This window comes from Bipolaris victoriae (assembly GCF_000527765.1).
Source record: "Bipolaris victoriae FI3 unplaced genomic scaffold scaffold_147, whole genome shotgun sequence".
NCBI lineage: Eukaryota > Fungi > Ascomycota > Dothideomycetes > Pleosporales > Pleosporaceae > Bipolaris > Bipolaris victoriae.
Genome location: NW_014575245.1, coordinates 16313 through 32473, shown reverse-complemented (window position 1 = coordinate 32473; position 16161 = coordinate 16313). Strand labels below are relative to the sequence as shown.

General features: G+C 52.0%; 6 protein-coding genes across 6 annotated transcripts; 2 read left to right on the top strand and 4 right to left on the bottom strand.

Moving 5' to 3' along the window:
• Positions 1–3501: 3501 nt before the first annotated feature.
• On the bottom strand, positions 3502–4528 carry COCVIDRAFT_113448 (hypothetical protein; the record flags this gene model as incomplete). The annotated part of the gene is made up of 2 exons (XM_014695762.1): positions 3502–4297; positions 4350–4528. 2 exons carry the CDS (start codon positions 4526–4528, stop codon positions 3502–3504), a joined length of 975 nt encoding a protein of 324 aa, XP_014551248.1.
• An 870-nt stretch (positions 4529–5398) lies between these two features.
• COCVIDRAFT_113397 (hypothetical protein) lies at positions 5399–5908 on the top strand (the record flags this gene model as incomplete). The annotated part of the gene is made up of 1 exon (XM_014695761.1): positions 5399–5908. The coding sequence occupies one exon, from the start codon at positions 5399–5401 to the stop codon at positions 5906–5908; it is 510 nt and encodes a 169-aa protein (XP_014551247.1).
• A 9-nt stretch (positions 5909–5917) lies between these two features.
• On the top strand, positions 5918–8095 carry COCVIDRAFT_31176 (hypothetical protein; the record flags this gene model as incomplete). Its single annotated transcript, XM_014695760.1, has 7 exons — positions 5918–5951; positions 6008–6036; positions 6092–6151; positions 6210–6352; positions 6406–6552; positions 6602–7063; positions 7111–8095. The coding sequence occupies 7 exons, from the start codon at positions 5918–5920 to the stop codon at positions 8093–8095; spliced, it is 1860 nt and encodes a 619-aa protein (XP_014551246.1).
• Positions 8096–8963: 868 nt separating this feature from the next.
• COCVIDRAFT_113426 (hypothetical protein) lies at positions 8964–11484 on the bottom strand (the record flags this gene model as incomplete). Its single annotated transcript, XM_014695759.1, has 2 exons — positions 8964–9137; positions 9199–11484. The coding sequence occupies 2 exons, from the start codon at positions 11482–11484 to the stop codon at positions 8964–8966; spliced, it is 2460 nt and encodes an 819-aa protein (XP_014551245.1).
• Positions 11485–12597: 1113 nt separating this feature from the next.
• COCVIDRAFT_113443 (hypothetical protein) lies at positions 12598–13829 on the bottom strand (the record flags this gene model as incomplete). Its single annotated transcript, XM_014695758.1, has 2 exons — positions 12598–13425; positions 13476–13829. The coding sequence occupies 2 exons, from the start codon at positions 13827–13829 to the stop codon at positions 12598–12600; spliced, it is 1182 nt and encodes a 393-aa protein (XP_014551244.1).
• A 546-nt stretch (positions 13830–14375) lies between these two features.
• Positions 14376–15671, bottom strand: COCVIDRAFT_113447 (hypothetical protein; the record flags this gene model as incomplete). Its single annotated transcript, XM_014695757.1, has 3 exons — positions 14376–15183; positions 15269–15509; positions 15641–15671. 3 exons carry the CDS (start codon positions 15669–15671, stop codon positions 14376–14378), a joined length of 1080 nt encoding a protein of 359 aa, XP_014551243.1.
• Positions 15672–16161: the final 490 nt, after the last annotated feature.

Here is a 16161-nt window from a genome sequence, read left to right as displayed (position 1 = left end):
CAGGCATTTTGGAAGAAGAGGTTGGTTGGTTGGTTGGTCTGGAAGAAGAAGGAAGATTAGAAGGGGAGTTGATGGGTAGTAGAAGGGGGGAAGTAGCTTACTGGTTGAGAAGAGAGGTGGAGTGAGTGAGTGTTGGTTGGTTGGTTGGTTGATGAGATGTGTTGATGAGGATGAAAGTCTAACAGCGGGCAGACAGATAGACCTTTATATCACTGGCAATGCCGATCAGCTGGCCTTGAACAAACCAAGTAACCTTCGATAGAAAGCGTAACAGAATTAAGCCCCCGCTAATTCGCGTTCAAGCCTCAAGGGTAGGGGTCTGGCATGCCCTTCCCGCCGTTTCGACACTTGCCAGTTGTCAGGGCTGTCATTGGTCTCGCACGAGTCCGGATGCACCGCCTCGTTTGCCCTGTCATTTCTCCAGGCCCCAGGCTGGGGTGGGGATGGGCGGGGGGACTACGCGTATAGTAAGAGACGGCACGCAGGACCATCACACCGCGCCTTGTAGTGGTGGCTCAGCTAGAGCTTTGCGGCAATAATTCAGCTTCAGCAGGCGTCATTGGTTGCTCGTCGGCGGTACTTGTATCACACATGCAATGGAGCATGACGGACCCCCCGGTCTTGCGCAGCCACGCATTGCGTCGTTAAGCAGCACCAAGCTTGTGGCGCCCTGCTTAATCCCTCACCACCTGCGTATGCTTAAGCTTCGCCAAGCCGCCGCTCAAATCTTGTTTTGGCGAGCCTATGGATGGACCCCCCCCTCCCCCTGGTCGAGGTGCCACACCAATCCGCGTACTGCGTATAATGGCTGTGCCACAAGGTGGAGTGGGCGAGATAACGTCTTTTACCGGCGGCGCATGATGTCGCTGTGCAGTAGCTCGCTGCGTAAGCTTCTGTCCTGCGAAAATGAAGGAACCAAAAAAAAACTTGGCTGGGTACGCCGCGACGTATGACGGTGGGTAAGTAAGCTGGACACGACGACGGCAAATTTTTTTCCCTCTCTCTCTCTCTCTCTCTCTCTCTCTCTCTCGTCATCTCGCCAAAGCGAATACGCAGTCGTTGGTCCTGGTAGATTGTTCGCTTCGGTATTCTCTTTACAGTGGTGCATCGTATAGATCTTCAGGGTGCTCACGTTTTTGCGGGCCGAAGGGGGGGAGGGGGTGTAGATGCGGTATTTTGGGCGGTAAGGACGTAGCAGTCGTCTGTAACGCTGCCTCCGTAAGCTCAAACGCTCGCCTCATACTACCCTCTTCCCCCATGGACCTGTCTCGAACAAGTCATCACAACAAGACTGGGATCCAGCAACGGGATTTCAGATACATGCTTTGGGCGTGGAAGCGGATCTAGCGGAAGCCGCTGGGTGACATGCCGGAAATGACTCCGGCTACACCCCTTAGCATGGAGGAAACGAGCATGCACGTCAGCCACACTCTGCATATTCTAGACTGATAGCAATTTACTTGATCACATTCTGGCGTCCCCAGTCATCAGGCCATTTTGTGTGTGTTTCGAAGATGAGAAATAGGGTCTTGCTATCTTTGCCTATAACACCCGCTGTCAAATCTTCCCACGGTCCGGTCCTAGCGCATCTCCATCCGGTCACATCCGGATGGCATTTGCTCTCTCGCCCTGGAGCTGGCGGGACGTCCCCCCCAAATTACACGCAACAATGCTTTCTGCAAGTAAAATACGGACGCAATGTCTTTACCATGGCCCATCTCACTGGTATTCATGCTGCTAGTTGAAAGAGGGCATGTTCTAGTATTTTAGCTACCTTGGCACATAAGCTTCACCGGAAGGGACAAAAGTTTCAGCCAACCATAGAGAAAAGAAGAGGAAAAAATCACGCAGAAGAGCATCAAAGAATATGACTGCGTCTGTTTCGATAATCAAGCGCGATATGACGATTACATATTGACTATCTAGTATAAAGGAAGTTCTAGAAGTTACATACAAAGTCGATATCAAGACTGCTAGACTCGCTCGGTAACATCCCCCCCCCACAAGCCTAACCGTCACAACACACCGGTACCGCGCATACGATCTCAAGCCGTCGATCAACGCCTTATGAACGCGCTAACTAACAAGAAAAGTCGTAGTCGCCTTGGCTAGACGAAAAAGGTCTCCACGATGAGTCCAGGGCGAGGCAAGGCGTACGGTTCCTCATTGAGGAATCCGACGAGCGGGCCCAGGCGTAGATGTGCGAGCGTAGCCGGGGGCCTGAAAGGTTGGGGGGGATAGTGTAAGTACCTGTACATGAAAAGCACTCTATTTTGTTTTTAGAGAGTCAGAAAAACATATTCTTCGAGTACCTTTTTATCGTCTTTTGAACAAAGGGGAAATGGAAGATCGACTGAGTACCGTTTGTTTACAACCCCCATTCTAGCAAGAAGAGGGCAGTCAGTCGAGTCCGAGCTGTTATATGAGTAGTTTTTTGTTTCCTGGTCCTTAACGGATACAAATGAAGGTGCCAGAATTTGAGGACTGAAAAGAGTAGCAGTATCCGGTCGTCCCGAGGCTTTGAGGCGGGCTTGCCCGAATATCGAATCGCTGATGAGTAATTTCGATGGCCGGTAACAAATGAGCATGATATCGCGAGAGGAGTTGGTACGATTCTTGACCCAACTCGTTTCTATGGAGATTTTAGATGGCTCGTCTTTTGGGTAAATGCGAATTGCAATATCGGGGTCTCGAGGATATATAGGATACTTTCTCAACGGAAAGAATGATAGCTCGTGTAACTGGGGCGTAGAAACATTAATGTGTGCGTGATGATGATGTAAAGATTGACTGTGTTGCCCTAACTTTTGGTAAATCTACTGAGAAATAAAATTATAAGTAAATTATTACAGTGACTGCCGGCACGGTAAAACTCATACACGTACTCCCTGTTTCTCTTCATTTTTTCATGTCCATAAATTCCGATAAGTGTCAGCGGATCATGTGGTGCCGTTATTCGCATAGCTAGGTTAATACACTGGTGGTCAACTGGCGGTCTGGATGTAGTGTGACGGTAAGATGATTATACCTGAGATGTGATTTTAATTATTAAGTCAGCCAGCTGATAGTGTTGTTACGTCAGTAGCTTCTGAGAAGATGCCCGTGTGCTTGAGATATTTGCTTTAATTAGGCTGTCAAGTGTGGCGGGGATACAGCTGTACATTTGATGTTCATCATAAAATACTAGTCTTTTGTGATTGTTCTTTTTACACAACATCCGGTTCTGAAAGCATTTTTTTCTCTCTGGAACTACCAGACTGCAGCTGTATATTTTAGACACAAGAGTGAGCAATACAAGATTTTATGCATGTCTCAATTTAAGATGAAGAATGCACATGGTTGACGGATTGCGTATTGGTATAGGAACAACGCTGAAAGGAAGCAAAAAGATCCGAGTAAGCGGACTCTGTGTAATCCGGCCAAGTCAAATTCTAAGCAACGAAAAAATGTAATGACCTGCACCAATAGTTCCCAGATAATCAACCGTGCTTACGAGCAAGTTTATGCCGTACTTGCCCAAAGAGCCTTCATCCTGGTGCTTCCGGCAATCAAACCACAAGCACCCATAATGCCTAGGTTCCAGCCAGGAATACCACCGCTGGCACTGCTAAAGTGCAGTGCCATGGGGAACCAAGCGCTGGCAATGACGAAGTCGGTCCACCACCTCTTGTCAAACTTCTTGTCCTCCTCATCCTGATACTCTGCGATTGCCTTGCCCTCGGCGACCATTTGCTGGCGGGTGAGCCTCCTGCGGCCTTCAATCTGCCACTCGCGCATCAGACGGAGGAAGTCGCACGAGACACCGCCGAGCCAGCAGCGGTAGGCGTACAGGTACAGACGCGCAGTCTTGGGGTCGCCGCGGTTGAGTACCGAGATGACGCGGGGAGAGACGACGCCCGAGTCGGCGAGAAGAGAAATGTTTTCGAGCAGTTGGTAAACAAAGTAGCTCATAGCCTGGAGCGTAGCAATTCTATGCAAGACGACGTCTGTGCCTGGCTTGGGGCCCGAGGCGAGGGAGCGCAACCATGCGTAGAGAGGTAAGGTGCCCGTCAGACGGAGGGTTGTGCGCGTCTTTGAGATGAGGACGGCGAGGGCGGCAACGGGCGGGACGGTGCCATTGTCGACGAGGGTAGTGGCGGGTATCTTTCTGTCATCGCATGCTGGGCGAATGAGGGAGAGCAGCCTCGTAGCAAAGGCGGAGACGGCGGGAGATTTTGTCTGGGCGTAGGCGAGGATGTAGAGGGTGTAGTTGAATGTGGAGAGGAATGCGGAGAGGCCGCCTGGGGAAGCTAGCAGTCTGCCGTCGTTAGCTCATGATGCGCATGTTACGGTACCGACCAGTGACTTACTTGTTCAACCTCAGGATAGTCTCGTCGGCCTTTTTCACACCCGCAAGTAAGCCCGTCTTGCTAATGCTGCTTGGGCGGGCGGGCGGCGCTGCCTCTGCGATCTTGTCGACGGCTTCCTTGGCCTCTGGCGCTTCGGTTGCGTCGGGCGCGTCGACTGGTTTCTTTTCCTCGTCAGACATGGCGGCAATGGTTGGTATATATTTTATGGTAGGTTGGAGGGTCAGGGAATGTGGGCAGGATCAGGTAAAAAAGAGAGAGAGAGCTGTTTATGCTTCTCCGCAGTCTTGTCGTGGCTGCTACTCATGGCGGCACTACCTCCGTGGGCCGAGGTCTGACGCTTTCGGCTTCTTGGGGAATTAGACTAATAACACGCTGGCTGTGTTTGCGCCTCTGCAATGCCACCGGGAGTAGTTTTAATTGAACACCCGTGTGTATAATTTATGGCTGTCACCAAGCAAATCGCGAGGTACTTGATCAGAATAGGCAGACGCTGGGTACATATGCACCAAAGTATGATGCAGGTATGTATGTACTGTGTACCTGCCAAGCCACAGTGACTAGGGAGGTGTTAGCCCAACGTTCTAACTGTTTCAGGCAATCATCTCATTCCCATGCTTCCCCATCAAGGTCCTTGTATGCGATTGATGGTCTCTGTCTATACAGTTAGTTGTCTATGTGAGGCTGGGGTATCCACCGGTCGTCTTGCCTTCATGCCCACCAACAATCAAAATGAGGCCCTCTATTGATATTTCTACAGGTCAGAGTCAATGGCGGCAACCAAGTCAACAGAGTTCTCAGAAATCCCTGATACGAATTGGGATGAATGCTTCAAGTGTCTAGCCAATTCTGGCCAATTTGCATCAACAGACACTGACAATGTCAAATCTCGGTCTTTGACAGGAAAAGGGGCAACATCCGTCGAGTGGTAACTGTGCTCGAACCATATTAGCTACTAATTTGGCTTGCGGTGTACCAGACAAGACAAGGCTTAGTTCATTCACCCTGGCTGCACACTGGTGAATAGGACTTTGTTTTGCACACTCGAGTGCATGCAAACTCTTGGTCGAAGCACACGCAGCAACCTGAAGACTCGGCTGCTGCTATGTGCATATTCGAACAGGCCAGACCGGAGCCCATTGAGAAGAAAGATACTCAGGGTAGACTTGCAACTGTATCCACGCCCGACACACGACATCAGACGGGCAGACGAAACCGCCCGGGTAGGACAGAGGGTGTTCGAGGGTGCGGCTGGCTGGGGATCATGCTGCGAACATGCAGTTTGGCAGCGGGCGAAGCGACCGTTGGCTGCATGGGGGGCTGCAGCGCGGTGGAGGTGGACAGGTAGAGCGACCAGGGATGATGAGGGTCCACCTGCCAAGACGCTGACGACGGGCGACTGCGTTCCAGGGCGAAACACGCGCTCGCCAGCCCATTCACTGCACTGCACTGCCCTGCATCCTCCCTCTCCCCCTCTCAAACAAAGCGCCTCTTCTGCTCACTCAACCACCCCGAGGCCTGAGAGTCCCTCATTCTTACCACCTCCACCTCCCCGGCCCTAACATCTCGCAATGGCAGGCCGATTCGTGCGCGCCTCAAAGTACCGTTAGTGTTGATGCCCAGCCCCAGCTCAGCTTGTTATGCTAACAACAGCTATGCAGGCCATGTCTTTGGCAAGGGCACCAAGAAGGTACATTAGCTATAACGTCCAGAATCCATGTCTATCCCTGCTGACCCGTCAACAGGAACAATGCTACGATAACCTGCGCATCACAAAGAATGCCTGGGACACCAACCTGATCAAGGTCAGCCCACACTCCATGCCCACGCGACCACGACGACACGCCTTCTGACGCCCTCTAGGCAAACCCCGAATACATCTCAGTCAACTGGGAGGCCAGCGGCGGCGGCGCCTTTGCCGTCATCCCCATCAACGAGCGCGGCAGAGCTCCCGACCAACTGCCTCTCTTCCGCGGACACACAGCCGCTGTCCTCGACACTGACTGGTACGCCCGTATCCGAGACAAGGAGTGTCGTACACACCACTAACTGCCCACAGGTCTCCCTTCAATGACTCGCTCATCTCCTCAGCCTCGGACGACGGCAAGGTCTTCATCTGGAAGGTGCCCGAGGGCTTCACACTGCACACTGACGCTGAGGAGCCCGCCGATGTTGCTCCTGTTGCCAGGCTGAGCGGTCACATGAGGTGCGACTGAGCGCTTCCGTTCAAAGCCATGCCCTAACCCCCTGTTTAGGAAAGTCGGCCACGTCCTCTTCAACACCGCGGCCGAGAACGTCCTCGCCAGTGCGTCTGGTGACTTTACCGTCAAGCTCTGGGATGTCGAGGCTGGCGCGCCCCAGCTCTCGCTCAGGCACAACGACATTGTCCAGTCGCTTTCCTGGAGCGCCGACGGATCGCTCCTCGTCACCACCAGCCGAGACAAGAAGTTGCGCGTGTGGGATGTGCGTCAGGAAAGGCCTGCACAGGAGGTTCCCGGACATCCTGGCGCCAAGAACAGCCGCGCTGTATGGATGGGCGAGACGGACCGCATTGCAACCACTGGTTTCTCCAAGATGAGCGACCGTCAACTTGGTCTCTGGGACCCACGCAACCCCAGTGAGCCTATTGGCGGCTTCCAGATTCTTGACTCCATTTCTGGTGTCTGCATGCCTTTCTGGGACGACGGCACCCAGTGTTTGTACCTTGCTGGCAAGGGGTATGTGTATTTCGTCTGTTCTTTGAGTTTTCCACTGACCATGACAGTGACGGCAACATTCGGTACTACGAATACGAAAACGACAAGTTTGAGTACCTCTCAGAGTACAAGTCTGGCGAGCCCCAGCGTGGTATTGCCTTCCTCCCCAAGCGCGGTATCAACCTGCACGAGAACGAAGTCCTTCGCTGCTTCAAGACGGTCAACGATTCCTACATCGAGCCCGTATCCTTCATCGTGCCCCGCCGATCGGAAATGTTCCAGAGCGATATCTACCCACCCACCAATGGCCTCAAGCCTGGTGTCTCTGCCAAGGAGTGGTTCGGCGGCAAGACAGCAATGCCCCCTAAGATTTCGCTCGAGAGTGTTTACGAGGGTGATGCGCCCAAGGAAGTGCAGAGCGACTACAAGCCTTCCAGGCCAACAACTGCCGAATCCGCGCCTGTCAAGACGGAGCAACCCAAGGCTGCGCCCGAGCCCACACATGCGCCGCTAGCTTCCCGCGGGCCCCCACCTTCAATGAAGGACAACAAGGATTCCATGGCCTCAGCTGCTTCCAAGTACGCAGACAAGGATAACGCTTCCGACGATGAGAGCGCGTCCAGCTTCGAGGAAATTCCCAAGCCTGCAGACCGCCGCAACTTCACTGCTGCACGTCAAGAAGAAAAGACCAGGGGCCCTGTCATGACCAAGGAACCCGAGCCGGCAAGACCATCTTCTAGCCAAACTGCTACCCCCACTCAGTCCAAGTCCGCGACTACGGCTAGCCCCTCTGCCGCACCTGCAGCTGCATCCACTTCTGCCGCAGCTAGCTCCGGTGGCCCTGCATCCGCTCTCCGTGACGCACTAGGCGACATCAAGTCTCAACTCGAGCAGCAAAACAGGGTCATGTCGGACCAATCCGACCAGATTGCCATCCTGCTGCGAGAAGTCGCCCAGCTCAAGGCAAAGGTTACCAACTCTGAGCCTTCTGATCGCGAAAAGGACGAGCGTATCAGGCAGCTCGAGCTTGAACTTGAGGAAGCTCGATCTTGATTTCCAAGATGCGAAATCTTAGACGATTAGCCTCAACGATACTAGTAGTTGTTTTGCCGTGAAAGATGTCATTGTTTGGATAGACGCTGTTGAAGGGGCGCGCGTACCGCTGAGGCATCTTTCTGATTAGGGAGTGGAGGGGGGAGAGAGCAAGCATGGACAGGGCAAAAGCAGGAGTTTGTATGATGATCAAGCGAGACTGCCCTTGTGTATGCGTACTTGATTTGTTCATTTTTGGTCCGTCCGTCGAAACCGGGCTTTTGCTAGCAAGGTGTCTGGGTTAGCGCCATGGTCATGATTGAGTTATATATATACACTTCATCTCTTTTGATTCATACCTTTTTGTCTACATTTTGGTTGAGAAGTGACATGGCTTGAATAGAACCCAGGGTATCCAGCAACTTGCAAAACAGAACACATCAAATACAAACAAATCAAAAACAAGCGTCATTCTACTCTGCAAACTCGCCCATGAGCTGCCACTACTTATGTACATCGCAAGTAGTGTCCAGCCGCAAGAATCTTTATAAAAAAAACTGAAGATGAAAAAAAAAATACCGAGGAAACAAAAAAACCCCCACAAACGACCTGAGCACTTCAAAAGTCGCTCCGCGCTTTACTTGGCCAATTTGACAAGCTAGTAAGTAGACAGCCAACCAGCCAAAGCCAAGAAACACATGGGAAAATATGTGTATAAAACCCCCCGCCTTTCCACACGTGTCCCCATTCAGTCCCAAAAACCCAATCCAACCCAAAAAGGAGGCGGGTAAACAAAAGTCACACCAGTCTCTCCATTACTCCAGCCCATTGTTCACACACCGAAAAAACATAAAAAACGAAAAAGGACAAATTCATCAAGACCTCACTATCACGAAGAAGTCTTGGTCTGCTTCTTCGCAGTACCGATATGCGTATTATGCACCTTTGTCGCAAACTTGAGACTGGTAATCGTCTCTTGCAAGTGCGCCTGGAGCGGGCTAACCATGACGAACATGAGAGTCTTGGAGTTGCCGCCCAGCGAGTATTGGAGGAGATAGGTAAGCTGACATAGTTCGTTAGTACACAAATATACAATGCAAACAATGTTTTCTCCCCACACATACCTTTGAGTTTCTGTACGGAATGTGACCGCCTTCTTTTGCCGACCCGAGAGCGTTGATTACATCGCCAAGACAGCTCAGACTCTTGTTGATGTTCTGTGTTTCTTTCAGGCGCGCGCCTTCGACCTTGGAGTGCTCGAGTCGCTCGGATCCCGCAAGGTCAACCAGGTTGAGTGTTCCCTCGCTCCGTTCACCTGTGATTTCGTTGGTGCCAACGAGCCTTAGAATGAAGACTGAGTGACTTCGACTTGATCGCATGTTGGCTTTTGTAGCAGCCACAGTTCTGTTCTTGCTAGCCGTTTCGAGAATCTCCTCGACACGGCCAGGGCCATCCAGCATTACACTCACGGCATTGTCCAGGTTAGTCTGCTTCTTCACAGGGTCGTGTCGGACTTCGACCTTTTTCTTATCCAGGTCTTCTGACCGACCAAGCAAGTCGTTGTACGTTTCGTTGTAGACCTCGATGAACGAACCCTCCATTGTGTATCGCCAGCCTTTTTCTTGCAGTCGCTGCGCTTCATCCCAAATCTGGGCTGTGGCACGCGGAATCATACCGTCAGCTGATGACATGGTATGTGTCTTTCCAGAGCCGGTCTGACCGTAACAGAAGATGCACACGTTGTAGCCATCGAGAGCGCTCTGTACAAGCTGGCTAATCTCCTCGAAAACCTCTCCGTTCTGGGACGTCGGACCGAACACACGATCAAACGAGTACGAGTATGAGGCAGTAATATCCTTGCCAGTCGCGCTCTGTTTGCTTGGACCGGTAATGGCAACTTCCTTGCTGTCGGTATCATTGTCAGGGAAGGCAATCTGCGCCGGGTCCCTCTCGGTAGCGTGGGCTGGCCGTACACGACACATGACTCGGATGTTGCCTTTAAGCTCTTGGACTTGGTTGAATAGCTTTCGGCGCAATGTCTCTTCTTGTCGGAGTTTGTCGTGTGCTCTTTCCGCCGCCTCAATGGCATCTTGCATTCTCTTGTGAAGGTCGTTGAAGGCGGACGACTGTGCCTGGCTGTCAGATTCGAGAAAGTTAATCTTCTCTTTCATAGCCTTGTTCGCTGCCTCCAGTGTAAGGTTGAGGGACGTTGCTTCTGTTAGTTGGTTCTGGAGGCCAATCTTGAGGGTTCTTTCGCGATCGAGTTCTGACTTGACATTGGTGAGCTCGCCTTGCAGGAGTTGTGCTTCACGTTGCTTGACATCTGCATCTAGAGCGGCAGCTCGGAGTTTGGAAGCATACTCTTCCTCAATCTTTTGGGCCTCTTGTGCGCGCCTGCTCCGCTCCGCTTCAGAGTCCGAGTCGAGCTTCTTGCGCAGCACCTGGATCTCTTCCTCATGCTCTTTCAATAACTTGTCGATCCGTGCCTCGAATTCCATACGTGTCTTTCTTTCTACCTCATCTCGTTCCCGTTCCAACCGGTCTGTGTCTTTTCGGTGTCGCGATTCCAAGTCTTCAACTTCGTTGCGCAGCCTCCGTCGTACGTCATCAACTTCATATGTGTGTTTCTGCTGGGCCATTTCCAGTTCCATCTTGACTGATTTGAGACTAGTACGACTATCGTTGAGTTCCGTCTCGAGCCCCTTGTTCACAATCTCCAGGCGTGCGCGGATAGTTTCGAGCTCGGTAACTCGGCCTTGGAGCTGCTGAATTGATTCCTTGTAGTCAGTAGCTTGTCGCACATCCATCTCCATCTTCTCCTTGAAGGAGCGAAAGTCGCGTTCCATGGCCTCCATACGCTCATTGTAGAAATCTGGACAACGATCGTTAGTAAAACGGTTTAGAAATGGTGCTGGCTGTAATCGCCTCGGCGTGATTGACATGGGCCAGTAGGGTGATTGATCTATCTGTTGCTGCTGCTCACGCCACCGCACAGGTGTCTGCACCGGCTGAGGAAGTTGTGACAAAGGAAGTTTTGGCTTAAGAAAGGAGCTTGTTCCGTTGTCAGAAGCCATTCCGCGTCCGGTCCGACTTTCATGCCTCTCTGCCTTGGATGCGACTAGATTGAGCGCTCCAAGTCCAGTGCAGATGACATCATAGTCGGTCACGACGGGCTCTTCAATGACTGGAGTGACGGGGCGAAAGGTGGAAGGAGAAGAAACTGTTGGGGACTCTGGCACACGAACAGGCTGTACTTGGAAATCACTTGAGGGAGTTGTGCGCTGCTTAGAGACTGAAAACATCCCTCTAGATACTGTGACATGGGCGAATGGGACTGAAGAGATAAGAAATGGTTGCACACCTTTGCGCTCTGCTTGTTCACTGTCGTCGTCATCTGGTCGATTCATCATTGACGTTGCAGGGCGGGATCCCTGGTGGTAGGACTTGCTCCTAGTGTGTGTACTTTGGCCATAGGCCGATTTCGGCCTCGTGGTTGGGGCGGGTCTGGGAACAGCGCCGACACTGCTTGCGTAGGCAGATACAGATGTGTTCTTGACTGTCGATTTGGTCATTGTGCGCGAGGTCGAGGCGGCCATGCTGCGAGCGACAGCGGACTTGACGCCATTGGCGATCTTGGAGGGCGCGGGTAGCCTTCGCGAGGCGGGTTCGGGGGCTTGCTCAGTCAGTGTCCTCCGTTGCTTGAAGGCCGGCTCGGGCACTGTCGTGGTCAGTAAACAGTGTGCCTCTGGGGGTGTGGCGAGGGGTAGAGTACAGCCAGAGGGCTTGTGCTTTGCGGTAGGGATGGGCATTGCGCTGCGCACGTTGGTAGTGGACTCGTGCAATTCACCGAGGGCGCGAGTGGGTGAGGATGGGATGTGGGAGAATGTCGATGGCGGCTTGATTCCTGAACGTTTGGTGCTACCCTTAGAATGCGTTAGATTAGACATGAACGGGCCAGGGGATGGCTCTAGGGATACCCACAGCGTTCTCGTTGGTGGACTCCATGGTGTGATGCGTGGCAAAAGTCTAACGAAAGAAGGATATCAACAAAGCATGCTCCGTCGCGGTCAACAGCACTGGCGCGTCCAGAGGCGGCTGCGGTGATGCTGCGGGAGTTGTGATATCCAGTGTTTGGGTTGCGCTCGGACGGTAAACATAGAAGGCGCGACCCACCCTCCCCGTAACCACACGCTAGACCATACTCGGCTTTAGCACCGGTACTCTCTGTCAACCTGTACAACCAGCGAGCCTGCATGACGTTCGGCAGGGCAACCAGCCTCATTCATCCATTCATCCGTTCGCTCATTCATTGGGTATCCCCACCGTATACTATGTACGCTATCAAATATCTCGCCCAACGCCAACGCGCCGTGCCAATGCCAATGTCCATGATATGCCTACCATCTATGTATTTGCGTGCGGAAGAACAATCCGTCTAAGTAAACACACTTGCATGACCACAGAAACCCAGAGTCGTCTACGCTGCCGCTTCGGAGTATGCTATACCTGCTTCACAAACGCTTTCACAACGTTAGTTCTCCGGATTCTAGAGAGACATGTAACAAGTAAGACTTACTGGCATCAATCTGCACAACTTGTGGTAGCGCAAGTCGGACCTTGTTCCTGTACAAGGCTGGCTGCGCCCGTTGCAGAGGGTTTCCTTCGAAATAAACCGTTTCCAGTTCCTCCTTATCTCTCAGCTCCCGCTCGATCTCACCAAAGTCGCTCAGTTTGCAGTTGCTCGCCCAAAACTCGGTAAGGTGCTTGAGGCCCTTGAGTCCTCCGAGATGTTCGATGGGATTCGCGCTGATGTCAATGACACTGAGATTGACGTTGTTCTCTAGCCCCGATAATTCTGTAAGAAGATTGTGCGAGATATGCAATTCTTCCAAGTTGACGAGCTTCTCCAACCCCGTAATGGACCGCAGCCGGTTCGACTGTATGCTCAAAATCTTGAGGTTCGTAAGCGTATCCAAGCCCTTGATCTCGGTGATCTTGTTCTTTCCCAACCACAACTCTTCCAGCCCAGTCAGTGTCTCCAGACCCTGAATCTCCCGTACTCTGTTTGCGCCCAGCTCAATCTGTCGCAGATTGGTGAGGCCTTCCAAGTTCTCTATGGTGCTAATCTTGTTCTGCACAAAATATAGATCCTTGAGCTTTGTCATGTGGTTTAGTCGCTTGATGTGCTTGATCTTATTGAAGGACAGGTCGAGCGACGTGAGTTCAGTAAAGGCATCGAGGCCCTTGATGTGCGCAATAAGATTGTCATAGAGGTCGACTTCTGTAAGGCTCGTTGCGAGTTCTTCTGGTATCGCAATACTTTCTATTCGGTTTTGGCGAAGGCAGAGACGCTGCGATGTTAGACCGTCTTGTTTGTATCCCTATCCCAAGAGCGACATACCTTCATCTGCGTGAACCTCTCTAGTCGCAATGACGACATATCCGAAATCTTGCAGTGCACTAGCTCGATCTCTTCTTCATCGTCCGGCACATCGTCCAACAGGTCTTCATCTGCAGCCAGCTGTTCTGGCGGGGGTCCTTCATCATCTGATACCTCTGGATCACTCAATATTTGCGCGTGTGGATCTCTTGGCTCGTCGGTGAGCGTCATCTTGTCTACTCGTAGCTTCCCATCCCAGCCGTTGCTATCTCGTGGTTTCTGCTCATCCGCGTCCTGATCACGCGTCTCCTTCGCGTCGGTCGTGGTTGCGGGGTCGCTTTCGGCATGCGGGGCAGAGTTTGGCTCAGCCATCATACACTGGACGTGGAGAGGAAGGTAGGGCGACGGTAGTTGTATGGTGCGAGTCGAGTGTTAGCAAAAAAAGGCTGAGATTTTGGGCAACAAAGGTATGTTCTAGAAGGCGGTGTTCCTAGTGTGGAGTTGAGTAAGTATGCAAGCAATGTACTCACCTTGTGGGTGGCTAGGCTACTAGCAAGCTCTGCCTAAGCAAGGGTCCAGCACGATGACGAATGCCATCGTTTCACCGGACAGTTAGCACTCAGATTTGTCTGACTACGTACCGGCTGTGAATCTCAAAGCAAGCATCGCCCCACCTCTTGTCTGATACCTATCCCAATCGCCGTCACGACCTCAAAATTTAAGACAGTCCTTGGCGTTCTGGTGAAGCTTCAACAGCGTAAGCATCGCCGAAGAATATAATACTTAAATACTAACATATTGATGATATTAGAACTAAATGATGTGCAAGTATAACGCTACCAAGCTCGATCTAATCCACATATCACCATACATCGGATATTCAAAATAAATTACCCGTTCACCAGATTGCGACTGGTCTCTTCATCTCCTTCGGCTACCCCACACCTTCAGAAACTCAATCTTCTTTTCAACACTTAGACCCACCCTCTTTACTCTACCCAAGCGCGCAAGATCCTCGGCAACCCGCTCGAGCACCTTTTGTTCTTCAGGACTGACTTCATGGCCGTCATCGGCACCGCCAGCATCAACATCCATACCGTCTCCAGCCCCGCCGTTTGTTCCAATGAATCCATCTTTGAAATCGGGTTGTTCGAAAATGTTTGCGTCATAGCCACTAGTCGTTGCCTTGTTCTTGTCCAAATGTGATGTCGCTTTTGCCGGAGAATCTTGATTTGAGCTATTGTACACACGCGAAGCAATACGGACACGCATTTGGTGCGATGGCTTGCTGAGAAGACGCCAGAACCAAGAGAAATAACCACCAGGGACAGGGGTGGTCACATCCTGCGGTGTGTACCTGAGGTTGACAGGATAGATTTTGGTCTTACCATCGGCGCTTAGCAGACTAGGGCACAACGGTAGAATGCCCCTTCCGTTTGTTGTAGTAGTTTCTGGGAAGACGCATATGATCCTGTCGGGGTTTTCGCTAATGAGTTGTTTGAGCGTGACGAGCTTGGACGGATCTTGTGGAGTCAAGGAAGGCGGCGAGAAGGCGAGCAAGATGGCGCGGAAAAGAGTTATGCGCTCGACCTTGCAAAGGTGCGGATAGGACTTTGTGAAGATTGGCTGGAAGATGCCCGCAAGGTAGAGCGGGTCGAGAGGCGAAGTAAAGGATGAAGCGACAATGGTGCCAGCCTTAGGCAGATGGTTTTTGGCCGAGTTTAGTTGTCTGCAACGTTTTTTTTAGCTCGTATGCCCTCAAAACTATGAGACCTTCTGGTAAACTTCAATTCTTTGCACGCAAGTGAACGTACCCTCTCTTGACCCCATCAACCTGCAAGTCCACCCACCACACTCCCGGAATTCCTAGCATCAACCACAGTACCACATATCTCAGCCTTCTGCCCACCGGTATGAACTCAAGGCCAAAGAAGTACAAAAGCGAGAAGGCAATGACGAAAGGTGTGCGGACACAGAAGAGGAAGAGGTATATCGGACGCCAGAGGATGCCGACCGGCGGGGGTGGTACGGGGAGGAAAGGCGCAATTGCAGTGCCTGTGCTGAACTGTAAGCAAGTACATTCGGAATCAAAGTCTGCGATCAGAGCGGGAGGCGCTACTTGAAGGGGAATTAGGTAGTGGTAGTGGTAGTGGTGACGGTCGACTGCATGGATTCTGTAGACGCACCTTTATCGCGAAATTGGCTGTATTTTTCCATGGCGAGGGGAACGTAACAAGACACAGACAGGAAGGTGAGTGTGGGCGTTGTATCACCAAGCCATGCACCGCAAGACTGTGAGTGGTATATTGGAGAAGAGAGGAGAGACAGGGCACAGGGACGAGGAGGCCAAGCGACGTCGCAGCCACGGTGGAGCAGAGCAGCAAACAAACGAGCCCAAACCTACTCTGTCGTGTTTGGTGACGGACTAAATACCCGAAAAGCCTCCCGCTCCGTTCCTCCTGAGTGTGGCGACAAAGCTGCTGCTGCGATGTTGTCGTGGGGCTAGGTGTAGGTACATTCGACTAGTAGCTGTAGCATCGTGTGTCACTTTTGGCGGGACGCGTGATGAGTGGCTGTGCACACGCTCCAACGGCGGCGGGCAGCATGTGAATGCCAAGCCTAGGGTTCCATCCAGCATCCAACGTCATCATTGCATGTGCAAGCCCCAGCGATCAGGTATGCCCTGGCTCTCACATGGTTCACGATA